Source organism: Heterodontus francisci, chromosome 5, assembly GCF_036365525.1.
Source record: "Heterodontus francisci isolate sHetFra1 chromosome 5, sHetFra1.hap1, whole genome shotgun sequence".
Classification (NCBI taxonomy): domain Eukaryota; kingdom Metazoa; phylum Chordata; class Chondrichthyes; order Heterodontiformes; family Heterodontidae; genus Heterodontus; species Heterodontus francisci.
The window spans coordinates 27,973,503-27,987,459 of record NC_090375.1 but is presented as its reverse complement, the minus strand read 5'-3'; the positions used below and the strand labels follow the sequence as shown (position 1 = coordinate 27,987,459).

Sequence of the window (13,957 nt, the reverse complement as noted above, 5' to 3'; positions counted from 1 at the left end):
ACCTCCTGTTCACTATGGATGTCCAATCTCTCTACACCTCCATCCCCCACCAGGATGGTTTGAGGGCTCTCCGCTTCTTCTTTGAACAGAGGCCCAACCAGTCCCCATCCACCACCACCCTCCTCTGCCTGGCTGAACTTGTTCTCTCATTGAACAACCTCTCCTTCAACTCCATGCACTTCCTTCAAGTAAAAGGTGTTGCTATGGGTACCCACATGGGTCCTAGTTATGCCTGTCTTTTTGTGGGATATGTCAAACATTCCTTGTTCCAGTCCTAATCAGGACCCTTTTCCCCCAGCTCTTTTTCTGGTACATTGATGAGTGTATCGGTGCCGTTCCCTGCTCCAGCCCGGAACTGGAAAACTTTATCAACTTTGGTTCTAATTTCCTCCCTTCTCTCACCTTTACGTGGCCCATCTCCGACACTTCCCTTCCCTTTCTCGACTTCTCTGTCTCCATCTCTGGGGATAGATAGGCTGTCTACTAATATTCATTATAGGCCCACTGACTCCCACAGCTACCTCGACTACACTTCCTCATACCCTGCCTCCTGTAAGGACTCCATTCCATTCTCCCAGTTTCTCTGTCTCGACGCATCTGCTCTGATGATGCTACCTTCCATGACAGTGCTTCTGATGTGTCTTCCTTTTTCCTCAATCGAGGATTCCCCCCCCCCCACTGTGGTTGACAGGGCCCTCAACCGTGTCCGACCCATTTCCCACACCTCTACCCTCATCCTTTCCCCTCCCTCCCAGAACTGCGACAGGGTTCCACTTGTCCTCACTTTACACCCCACCAGCCTCCACAACCAAAGGATCATCCTCCGCCATTTCCGCCACCTCCAGCATGATCCCACTGCCAAACGCTTCTTCCCCTCCCTGTCAGCATTCTGAAGGGATCGTTCCCTCCGCGACACCCTGGCCCACCCTTCCATTACTCCCACCACCTCGTCCCTTCCCACGGCGCCTTCCCCTGCAATCGCAGGAGGTGTAATAACAGCCTATTTACCTCCTCTCTCCTCACTATCCCAGGCCCCAAACACTCCTTTCAGGTGAAGCAGCGATTTACTTGTACTTCTTTCAATGTAGTATACTGTATTTGCTGCTCACAATGTGGTCTCCTCTACATTGGTGAGACCAAATGCAGACTGGGTGACCGCTTTGCAGAATACCTCCAATCAGTCCGCAAGCAGGACCCCGAGCTTCCGGTTGCTTGCCATTTCAACTCCCCCCTGCTCTCATGCTCACATCTCTGTCCTGGAATTGCTGCACTGTTCCAGTGAACATCAATGCAAGCTCAAAGAACAGCACCTCATTTACCAATTAGGCATGGTACAGCTTGCCAGACTAAACTTTGAGTTCAATAATTTCAGAGCATGACGAGCCCCCCTTTTTATCTTTATTTTTCGTTATTTTTTCTTAATTTTCATGTGTTTATTTTATTTTAGTTTGTTTAGTTTGTTTCTACTGTGCTTACGCACTTTTTTTTCATGTTTGTGCTTGGGGCCGGGCTGCTCAGTTTTCTGTCCATTAACACCCCCTCTCTACTAATGTTTTGTCTTTCAGCACACCGTTAACATACCGCTTGTCTTTGCTGCATAACCTTCTGGTCAGTTATTCTCTGTGACCTTGTCCTATCAACACCTCTTTTGTTATCTCTTGCCCCACCCCCTGCTTTTCTTGCTTAAAACCTTTAACATCTCTAATATCTGCCAGTTCTGTTGAAAGGTCACTGACCTGAAACGTTAACTCTGCTTCTCTCTCCACAGATGCTGCCAGACCTGCTGAGTATTTCCAGCTATTCTTGTTTGTATTTCAGATTTCCAGCATCTGCAGTATTTTGCTTTAATATTTGGATATGAGCTGGTGCTTGTAATATTAAAAAGGAATGCTTCCATTTGTTCCACTTCAAAACAATATTCTGCTGAATATTGCCGTGTGAGTTGCTATGGTTAATATATAAGTAAATCATAAATTTTAGTGCCATCTTCGTATGCTTTTATTCTGATTATCCAGAAGTGCATTTTAAAAACCCTATTTTTTTTCCTTAAAAAAGAAAAGGTTGTTCTCAGGATCATTGCAAAGTCACATATATTTCCCATCCCTGGTTGCCCTGAAGGTGATCATCCTTCAAGCACTTGTTATAGTGTGGGTCAGGAATCGTGTGTAGGTTTGAAGGACATCAGTGAACCAGTTGGATTTTTAATGACAATCTGGCAGCTTTTCTGTCACTTTCTGTGGTGCTAGTTGCTGCTCACTGTAGAAATGTATGTTCCCTATCTCTCAAGTGAACTATTTTATATTTGAAAATGCTGGCCAAATATCAATAAATGTCCATTGAACCTTACAAGTGGAATAATTTATTTGTGAACTGGTTTAATTATGCACATTTTATGCACTGATTTGTTTGATTGAGATTGTTTAGGAACATAGTTAGATGCCATGATTTTAGAAGGAGTGATACTATGAGAATGCGTTACAAAATTATTTTTAAAAAGCTTTTATTAAATAATATTTACCAGTGGTGTTTAAGTATGCATGGAGAATAATTAATTCCTTGCAAATTATGGATACATGATGTTTCACTATTTTCCCCATCATTTATCCTCTGTACTGTGTTGTAATTGAAATTTGTAATTTGATATTTAAATTCATCTATAGAACATAGTTTAAATACTCAACAATAATGTGAAGGTTGTCTAAAAAAGCACATGTGTATATAATAGAATGTTTTAAAATAGGAAATGCAAAGGTTGCCAGAAGCAGTTAATCTTATCGAGAAAGCCAGCATGATGTTCGTAGAGAGTGGAACGCCCGACACGGCTGCCATGGCACTGGACCGTGCTGGAAAGTAAGAAATTTAAAACAGTAATTGAACTATTCATACGCATCCCTTTATGTGTTTATAGTACACAAATATGATGGCATTTAGGTGAAAGATTACAAATTTCTGATACTTAAAAGTATGGGAAAGCCTGTAACCTGTAACTATCATTTTGAAGCATAATGGGGGAAATGGTCTACACCAGTGCAGCGTGCGCATTTTACTTCTACATAATCCTCTTTCATGCACATAATGAGGATTATTTTTATTGTGCAGTCCTATTATCATTGTATAAAATGCTCACCTATCTGTAAGTGTAAGTGCAAATATTGCTGTAAATATTGAGCAGTCTCAAAGTAGAATGAATATAAAATGGCTTTCTCCTATTGAACCAGTATCTAAATCAGATTTAGAATATTTATTATCTCTGCCAAACCTATATCATCTGCAACTGGACTCTTTACGTTTCCCTTGGATCAGTGGAAACACTTACTCCTTGGAGCCAAAAAGTCATGAATTCATGGCCCACTCCACAAACCTGAGCACACAGTCTAGACTGGCACTTCAGTGCCGTACTGAAAGAATTAAATTTTCTGTCTTTTGGATGTGATAAACTGAGGCCTTGTTTGCCCTTTCAGCTGGACATAAAAGATCCCAAAGCTCTATTCGAAGAGCAAAGAGTTCCGCTGGTGTCCTGGCAGCAACTCGCCTGAGGTTACTTCAACAGTACTTCAACCTTAGCTGCTACCTTTATCACTAAGAAGGATTAGGGCAGCAATATTGTGGGAACAGCATCACCTCCAAGTTCCCTTCAAGTCACACAACATTCTTACTTGGACATATATTGACATTATTTCATCATCACTGAGTCAGTACATACCTAACACCATTGTGGGAACACCATTAGGGGAAAGACTGCAGCGGTCCCAGGAGAGAGCCAACTACCACCTCTCAGCGAAACTAGAGATCGGAAATCTTGCCAATGTCACTCATATCAGAGAACAATTTTTTTAAGAAGTTTTCATCTTACCCTACCTGCAGTCCCTTTTTTTTCCCTCTGACATTTTCTCACTATTTATTTCAGCTGAAGACTCTGATTTTAGTCTAACAGCTTTATTAATCCTGCTCTCTGTCTCTTTCTATTCAAGCCCAGACTTTCTCTGCCTGCCTCCTCACTAGTTTAAATCTCCCCCCTCCCCCAGCTATAAGGATACTGATGCTGTTTTGGTTTCGATGAAGGTTGTCCTTCGATATAGCCTGCTCTTGTTTCAGAACTTGTACCGACGCCCCAGGAATGTGAACCCATCCATCCTCTCTATCCAGCACGTGGCACAGGAAGCAATCCAGTGCTTGCCTTGCTTTTCAGTCTAGTTCGTAACTGCACAAATGCCTTCTACATGGCCTGAAACATACTTTCATTTATGGTTAAAACATGGACGAGGTTGCACTCCTCCCATCCATGGTTTTTTCACCTGTTCTGTGACATACCTCACTCTGATACCAGGAAGGTAGCATACCATTGGAGAGTCCAGTCATAACTGCAAAAGAAAAAAAGCTAGTCACCTGATTATAGAATTTTCCACTACAAGTATTCTCCTGTTCTGTTATTTTCCTCCCTGTCACTCCGATAGTTCCCATGTCTGACTTTTTACTTGAGACCCTTCCATGTGACTTGCATTCTATCACTCTGGACTGGATTGAATCAGGTTCTCAATGATAAAAGATCAATGTTCGAAGCCACAGAACTACCTGTGTTGGTATGTTTTATAGTAATAACTGATTAAAAGGCAATGCTAGGTTATGAAGGAAGAAAAAAATGTTTTTGTTTTGTTTCAGGCTGATAGAAAATGTAAATTTGGAAAAAGCTGTGGATCTTTACCAACAGGCTGCTTCAGTATTTGAGGTAAGTTATGGATAACTAATGACCTTTTTTAAATTCAATTTTTTAATTGCCAATTTAAAAACTGGGTCTTTTTGGTTGCTTTTTCAGTTTATATTCTTAGTATCAACAGCCAGGATAAAAATCAGCCCCAATAAAAGTGTAAGTTCAGAGAAAACCATTAACAACTCAGTTTTTGTTTTGAACGTTAGTAAACCTCAAAAAATAATTAAAAAGACTAACAAGGCACAGTTAAGCTAAATGACAACTCAATTAATTACACAGTTTGTGTAGGTCATTTATATAGGACTCAGTGGCAGTTCTCATTCGTTTTCACATGTATGCTGATGACACTCAGCTCCACGTTACCACCAATTCTCATGACTCTTCCACTGTTGCTAAATTATCAGACTGCTTATCTGACATCTGCTCCTGGATAAGCAGAAAATTGCTGCAATTAAATATTGGGAAACTGAAGCCATTGTTTTTGGTCCCCACTCCAAACGCTATTCCCTAACTACTGACTCCATTCCTCTCCCTTAAGTCAGTCTGTTCGCAACCTTGGTGTCACGAGTGACCCTGAGGTGAGCTTCCGACCTCATATTCGTGCCATCACTAAGACTGCCTATTTCTACCTCCGTGACATTGCCCAACTTCACCCCTGTCTCGGCTCATCTGCTGCTGAAACCCTCGTTAATGCCTTTTGTTAGCTCTAGATTTGACTATTCCAATGCACTCCTGGCTGGTCTCCCACATTCTACTCTTCGTAAACTTGAGGTCATCCAAAACTCTGCTTCCCATGTCTTAACTTGCACCAAGTCCTATCACCCCCAGTGCTCACTGACCAACATTGGCTCCCAGTTAAGCAACATCTTGATTTTAAAATTCTCATCCTTGTTTCCAAATCCCTCCATGGTCTCGCCCCTCCCTATCTCTGTAATCTCCTCCAACACCACTATGCTCCTCTCACTCTTGTGCGTCCCTGACTTTAATTGTTCTATCATTGGTGACCACGCCTTCAGTTGTCTAAGCCCCAAGCTTTGGAATACCTTTCCCACGCCTCTCCACCTTGGTTTCCAGAAGGCATTTGACAAGGTGCCACATAAAAGGTTACTGTACAAAGTAGAAGCTTATGGCATAGGGGGTAACATATTAACATGGATAGAAGATTGGCTGGCTGGCATAAAACAGAGAGTATGCATAAATGAGTCCTTTTCTGATTGGCAGAATGTGATGAGTGGAGTCCCACAGGGGTCTGTGCTGGGGACTCAACATTTTACAATTTATATCAATGACTTAGATGAGGGGAGTGATGGCATGGTAGCTAAATTTGCATATGACACAAAGATAGGTGGGAAAATATGTTGTGAAGAGGACATGAGCTTGTAGACCGATATAGATAGGTTGAGTGAGTGGGCAAAAATCTGGCAGATGGAGTATAATGTGACAAAATGTGAAGTTATTCACTTTGGCAGGAAGAATAAAAAAACAGAGTATTACTTAAACTGAGAACGAGGTGCAGAGGGATCTAAGTGTTCTAATGCAGGAGTCACAAAAAATTAGTATGCAGGTACAGCACGTAATAAGGAAGGCTAATGGGATGCTATCCTTTATTACGAGAGGAATTGAAAATAAAAGTAAGAATGTTATGCTTCAGTTATACAGGGCATTGTTGAGACCACATCTCGAATACTGTGTGCAGTTTTGGTCTCCTTATTTAAGGAAGGATGTAAATGTATTGGAGGCGGTTCAGAGGAGGTTTACTAGATTGATACCTGGAATAAGCGGGTTGTCTTATAGAGGAAAGGTTGGACAGACTGGGCTTGTTTTCACTGGAGTTTCGAAGAGTGAGGGGAGACTTGATTGAAGTTTATAAGATCCTGAATGGTCTTGACAAGGTGGATGTGGAGAGGATGTTTCCTCTTGTGGGTGAGTCCAGAACTAGGGGGCACTGTTTTAAAATTAGGGGTCTCCCTTTTAGGACAGAGATAAGGAGAAATTTTTTCTCTGAGGGTTGTCTGACTCTGGAACTGTGTGCCTCAGAAGGTGGTGCAGGCAGGAACGTTGAATATTTTAAAAGCGGAAGTAAATAAATTCTTGTTCGGCAAGGGAATCAAGGGGTATCGGGGATAGATGGGAGTGTGAATTTCAAAACACAAACAGATCAGCCATGATCCTCTTGAATGGCGGAGCAGGCCCAAGGGGCCAAATGGCCTACTTCTAATTTGTATGAGGCTCCTTGAAACCTACCTCTTTGACCAAGTTTTTGGTCATTTGACCTAATATCGCCTTATGTGGTTCTGTGTCATACTTTGTTTTATAATGCTCCTGTAAAGTACCTTGGGATGTTTTATTACATTAAAGGCGCCATGTAAATATTCTTCTTCTAGTCTTGGTAGGTGTGTGTTCGCAACAGTTGTGTCAAAATATGTTTGCCAAGGTTGATTCCACTGGAAACTTGAACGCAGCTTAATTTGAAAAACATTCCCTCAGCATTAGTTGTGCCAGGTGGGATACTGAGCAAGTGAGAAGTGAACATACGAGCATAATTAGGAGCAGAAGTAGACCACGCCACCATTCAACAAGATTGTGGCTGATCTGATTGTGACCTCAACTCCACATTCCTGCCTTCCCCCAATAACCTTTCATCCCCTTGCTTATCAAGAATCTATCTACCTCTGCCTTAAAAATATTTAAAAACTCTGCTTCCACTGCCATTTGAGGAAGAGAGTTCCGAAGACCCATGACCCTCAGAGAAAAAAATTCTCCTCATCTCGGTCTTAAATGGGCGACCCATTATTTTTAAACAGCGACCCCTAGTTCTAGATTCTCCCACAAGAGGAAGCATCCTTTCCACATCCACCCTGTTAAGACCTCAGTACCTTCTATGTTTCAATCAAGTCACCTCTTATTCTTCTAAACTCCAGCAGATACAAGCCTAGTCTGTCCAACCTTTCCTCGTAAGACAGCCCGCCCACTCCAGGTCTTAGTCTAGTAAACCTTCTCTGAACTGCTTCCAACACATTTACATCCTTCCTTAAATAAGGAAACCAATACTGTACACAGTATTCCAGATGTGGTCTTACCAATGCCCTCTATAACTGAAGCACAACCTCCCTACTTTTGTGTTCAGTTCTCCTCACAATAAATGATAACATTCTATTAGCTTTCCTAATTACTTGCTGAACCTTCATACTAACCTTTTGCAATTTATGGACTTGAACACCTAGATTCCTGTGCATGTGAGCTCTGCAATCTCTCATCGTTTAGATAATATGCTTTTTTATTCTTCCTGCCAACATGAACAATTTCACATTTTTCCACATTGTACTCCATTTGGCAGATCTTTGCCCACTCACTTGAGTAATATGGTTTTTCTTGAAGCCAATACTCAAGCATCATCCTCTGAGGTTTCCTATATTTTTCGATCCAGGTGCCCTTGTACATGAATCAAAAAGCTAGCATGCAGGTACAGCATGTAATTAGGAAGGGAAATAGAATGTTGGCCTTTATTGCAAGGCGGATGGAGTATTAAAGTAGCGTAATCTTGCTATAACTGTAGTGGACATTGGTGAGACCACATCTAGAGTGCTGCATTCAGTTTTGGTCTCATTTAAGGAGGGATATACTTGCATTGGAGGCAGTTCAGAGAAGGTTCGCTAGGTTGATTTCTGGGTTGAAGGGGTTGTCTTCTGAGGAAAGGTTGACCAGGTTGGGCCTATACTCATTGGAGTTTAAAAGAATGACAGGTGATCTTACTGAAACATATAAGATTCTGAGGGGGCTTGACAGGGTAGATGTTGAGAGGATGTTTCCCCTCATGGGGGAATCTAGAAATAGGGTGCTGTTTCAAAATAAGGGGTCTCCCATTTAAGACAGAGATGAGGAGAAGTTTCTTCTCTGCAGGTCATTAACCTTTGGAATTCTCTACCCCAGAGAGCAATGGAGGCTGGGTCAATGAATATATTCAAGGCTGAGCTAGACAGATTTTTGATCTACAAGGGACTAAAGAGTTATAGGGGCAGGCAGGAAAGTGGAGTTGAGTCCACAATTAAATCAGCCGGGATCTTATTGAATGGCAGAGTAGGCTCGAGGTGCCAAATGGTCTACTACTGCTCCTACTTATGTTTTTATGGACTGTAGGATTCAATACAGTGAAAGATTTTTCTTATCTGTTTAGGAGCAAATTCATAACATTTACATACAGGGCCAATTGTATGGTTGGCAACAAAATGATGTATTCTTAGTTTTCCACCCTCCCCCATTTCAGTAAATTATTTTCCACTTTGGCTGTCAGAAATTTCCAATATTGCTTGGGATTGGAAAGCTCAAAACTGTTTTATTTTTGGTTTTAAACAGCCTATGAGCAATATGACCAAGTCAACTTACCTCAAGCTGCTTCCCTTCCCGAATTTGATACTGAAAATACGTTCCAGAGATGCAGAATATCATGCTAAGTTTTTTTTTATTCGTTTGTTGGATGTGGGCATCACTGGCTAGGTCAGCATTTATTGCCCATCCCTAATTACCCTTGAACCAAGTGGCTTTCCAGGCCATTTCAGAGGGCAGTTAAGAGTCAACCACATTGCTGTGGGTCTGGAGTCACATGTAGGCCAGACCAGGTAAGGACTGCAGATTTCCTTCCCTAAGGTTTTTTACAACAATTAACAATGGTTTCATGGTCACCACTAGCTTTTAATTCCAGATTTATTAATTAACTTCAAATTTCACCATCTGCCTTGGTGGGATTTGAACTCATGTCCCCAGAGCATAAGCCTGGGGCTCTGGGTTACTAGTCTAGTGACATTTCCTCTACGCCACCACTTCCCCACAGTATATGCGTTATCACGTTACATGACTAGCAAGTCGCACACATCTTTAGACCCAATAGGATCAGGAGATTTCCTGTTTGCAACCAGAATTGGGCAGGAATCATCAACTAATTATATGGTGCCTTGATTTCACCATGACTTTGATACGTTTGTTAGGCCTTTTGTAGAGTTTTGAGTTTCGTCCATTCCCTGATTTCTGCACTTTATCGGAATTGGGGTCAGATTGCCTGATATTTTAAACTGCCTTCTGCCTTTTGGGGCATTAGGGGAGGTTAAAATTGAAGCCAATATTACAATGAGTGTGTGGTCAATCTATGGAATAGGATCCTGGTGTATAAGTTAGTATTGGTTCATTCAAATGCAAATTAGTTCTTTTTTCAGAAGATTTCATTTTGAGGTACGGCCTTTCATCCATGAAAGTTTTTTTTTCGTTCATGGGATCTGGGCGTCACTGGCTAGGCCCGCATTTATTGCCCATCCCTAATTGCCCTTAAGAAGGTGGCGGTGAGCTGCCTTCTTGAACCGCTGCAGTCCATGTGGGTAGGTACATCAACAGAGCTGTTGGGAAGGGAGTTCCAGGATTTTGACCCAGCGACAGTGAAGGAATGGCGATATAGTTCCAAGTCAGGATGGTGTGTGGCTTGGCAGGGGAACTTGCAGGTGGTGGTGTTCCCGTGCATCCGCTGCTCTTGTCCTTCTAGGTGGTAGAGGTCGCGGGTTTGGAAGATGCTGTCTAAGAAGCCTTGGTGCATATGGGTAATTTGAGACACAATGCATGATAAGTGCAGCATGCTTGTGGAGGGTGGTGGGGGGGGGGGGGGGGAAACAGGTGACTTGTACCATGATTCCCAAAGTTTTCCACCACTGAGGCTTTCGTTGTGTTATCTCTGGCTCCGTTATATAATATAAACTAATTGCTATGATTAGCCAACAACTCTTATTATTGTATCTCGTGACTACCAGGATGGTAGAATGTAAACTAGATGAACCTTGGTCTTATTTTTAATATAGCAGTTGCTATATTTAACTGGAGGAAATTGCAACTGATCCAGAGCTAGATGTTGGACATGTAGACTGGCAACATTGAGGCAGTGGCGGTCTCCAGTGTAGAGGTAGAGCTGAGTGTTGAGTGGAAGCTGACTCCATGTCTGCAGATGAGGACTGTCATTTGTAGATGATGGGCTGAATGTCCTCCAGTGCCTTAATGACTCTCTGACTCAAAGTAGTTTAGTGGGATGGGAAGAGAAGCCATTTTTGGGGATGTTCTTGCAGTGATCGAACAGGTGAGAGTGGAACCAAACAAGGTCATCCCATCGAGCTGGACAGCGGTGAAGAGGCATGGGGGAGGGTGGTGTGGTGGACTGTTGAAAGCTGTGGAGCAGTGGAATAAGGATAATGCACCAAGGTCACAGTCATACACTGTCATTCATGACTTTAGTCCGAGCTGTTTCAGTGCCCAACAGGGTAGAATCTGATTGGATAGATTCAAGTAAGAGTAAGCAAGAGAAGTAGACTTCAATTTGGATATGCAAGGATGTTGGAGAGAAAAAGGTTAGAGATGGCTTCCAATAACCTGGAAAAATCTGGGAATTTATTAGTGGAAATTGTTTTTAAAGAAGATTTTAGAAGTCTGCAGATAATTCGTTAAGAATATGAACTGCATGTTGTGTAGTTGATTATAAAATGTTGACTTTACTTTGTAACAATGGATTTTTCATTTGCCAGAATGAAGAACGTTTACGTCAGTCTGTTGAATTGCTCGGGAAAGTTTCACGTCTGCTAGTTAGGGCTCGCAGGTAAGAGACTTTTCACATACTACATTTGGGCTACCTAAAGATTTAAAATGAAGATAAGTATAGGGAAGAGTGTTTTCTATTCAAAAACATTTCTCCCCTTCCATCGGTTGAAAAAGATGTAGCTGTAAATACATTAGATAAAATAGAAGCTGTGGGGCCAAAAATGGATATGTGAACCATGAGCCAGCCAATCGACAGATATCCCAGTGAAGAACAGCGTGAGTGGAGCGTAAATGTCGGCATGGACTAATTGGGCTAAATGGCCTGCTTCTGTGCTGTATACTCTAATTTTTAATTACCTAATATTGCAGCACACATTTAGGTAATCTTCACCCGAATGACTGATGACTTCCCTTAGTGAAGGACCACATGTATCCCAGAGCAATTGAGTTTACTTCTTAAAAATAGGTTTGGCACTTCTCGTTATCTGGGAAACATCTAGAATGTCTAGGTGGAAGAGGGCTAATTTCAGTCCAATAAAAAGAGACCTAGCCAGCGTAAAATGGAACCAAAGTCTGACAGGAAAAACTGAACAATGGGTTATCCTTAAGGCAGAGATGCTTCAGTACAGGCTAGGTACGTTCCAACAAGTGCGAAACGTAAAGGAACCAAAAATAGGGCTCCATGGATGACGAGGGAAATAGTTTATGATGCATCTCAGGTGAATTCTTAAAGTCAGAACCAAGCCAAATACAATAAGTTAAGAGGGGAAGTGAAGAGGAACATAAGACTGGCAAAGAGAATGGGAATAGAATGGCAGTCAACATAAAAGGGAACCCAAAAATCTTCTACCGGCATGTAAATAGTAAGCCGTTAGTAAGAGGTGGAGTGGGGCCTATTAGGGACAAAGAGGGTGATGTCTGCTTAGAGGTGCAGGGCAAGTTACTTAATGAGTGCTTTGTATCAGTGCTTACTAAGGAAGAGGAATCTGACAAAATACCGTTAGAAGCGGAGAATAGAGGCAATGGTTAGGGTAAAAATTGAGAGGAAGGAAGTACTGGAAAGGCTGGTTTGCTTAGGGTAGATAAGCCACCTGGTCCAGATGGCTTGCATCCGGGTTGCTAAAGGAAGTGGGGGTGGAGATAGCTGAAGGGCTTGCCATAATCTTACTATCTTCCCTGGATAAGGGGGGATGCACCAGAGGATTAGAGAGTGGCAAATGTGACACCCTTATTCAAGAAGGGGTGTCAGGACAGTTCTAGCAACTACAGCCAGTTAGCTTAGCATCAGTGGTGGGTAAGGTTTTAGAAACAGTAATCAGGAAAAAAACTTGGAGAGGTTTGAGTTAATTAAGGATAGCCAGCAGGGATTTGTAAAAGGCAGATTATGCTTGATGAAGTAACACGGTGGGCCGAAGCGCCTGTTTGTGCTGCAAAACTCTATGACTTAATGGCAGAGTTCTAAAGAGTATGCAAGAACAGAGGTGCATATGCATCAATCTTTCAAGGTGGCAGGACATGTTGAGCGTGTGGTTAGCAAAGCATATGGGATCTTGGGTTTAAAAATAAAGGCATTGAGTATAAAAGCAGGGAAGTTATGCTGAACTTTTAGAAATCTCTGTTTAGGCCTCAAATAGAGTATTGCGTCCACTTCTGGTCACCACATTTTAGGAAGGATGTGATAGTACTTGAGAGGGTCCAGAGGAGATTTACCAGAATGGTTCCAGTGATGGGGGTTTTAGTTATGAGATTAGGTTGAAAAAGCTGGGGCGTCTCCTTGGAGCAAGTGAGATTCAGGTGAGATTTGATAGAGGTGTACATGATTATGACAGGCTTAGATAAGTTAGACCATGAAAAACTGTTCCCATTAATTGATGCTTCAAGGACTAAGGGGCACAGATTGAAGGTTTTGGGCAAGAGATGCAGGGAATATGTGACTAAGAACATTTTTACGCAGTGAGTGGTAAGGACCTGGAACTCACTGCCTATGAGGGTGGTGGAAGTGGAAACAACGGGCTGGATTTTACCAGCCCTTGACATTGTGGGTTGTGGCGGGGAGGCCCGTAAAATACTTGTGGGAGAGGCCCGCTATGATGCCGAGAAGGCCCCGCTACTTTTTACCGACAGTGGCGGGGCCTCGGTGTAGCCCCGGCCACTTAGCGGCGGAGCCTTCATTTAAATATTAAAATCAATTAAAACAAGATGCAAATAAACTTACCTGGTCCCGGCGGCCATCCCACGCCGATATTACGGGCGCTGGGCGCTGGCCGCAACCCGCCCCTTCAGAACTCCGTTCGGAGTTCCGAGGTGAGACACTGGTGGGAAGGGGGGAGGAGTGAAATTATCAGGAGGGGGTGCGGGGAAGTGGGGAAAATGTTTGTTTTTTAATGGCTGTGGATATGGTGGGAAGGAGTTGAAGGGCAAATGTGACGAGTTTGGGGCAGCGGGAAGTTCAGGGTGGGAATAAAGTTGATGTTCAGCATATGGGCCAATTTAAAAACATTGGGGGTTGTAGGAAAGGGCCTCCAGCTTTCATTTAATTTTTTAAGGCTAATGTAAAATGCTGTTGCTTTAAAAATTCAAATATCTCCTAAGGGCTTGAAGCCCTTTAAATATGACGCCTGCGCGTTGACGCCTCTACGTCATCGGGGGCGGCCGCTGTGGCCCGTCCTTGTAAATGAGCCTGCT

General features: G+C 42.6%; 1 protein-coding gene across 1 annotated transcript in view; it reads left to right on the top strand.

Annotated features, from left to right (window-relative positions):
• napgb (N-ethylmaleimide-sensitive factor attachment protein, gamma b) overlaps positions 1-13,957 on the top strand; it is a 77,993-nt gene that overhangs the window by 45,311 nt on the left and 18,725 nt on the right. The window contains exons 6-8 of the mRNA XM_068031238.1: positions 2,741-2,850; positions 4,660-4,726; positions 11,260-11,330. Coding sequence (XP_067887339.1) covers positions 2,741-2,850; positions 4,660-4,726; positions 11,260-11,330 — 248 coding nt within the window. The remainder of the gene's footprint in view (positions 1-2,740; positions 2,851-4,659; positions 4,727-11,259; positions 11,331-13,957) is intronic.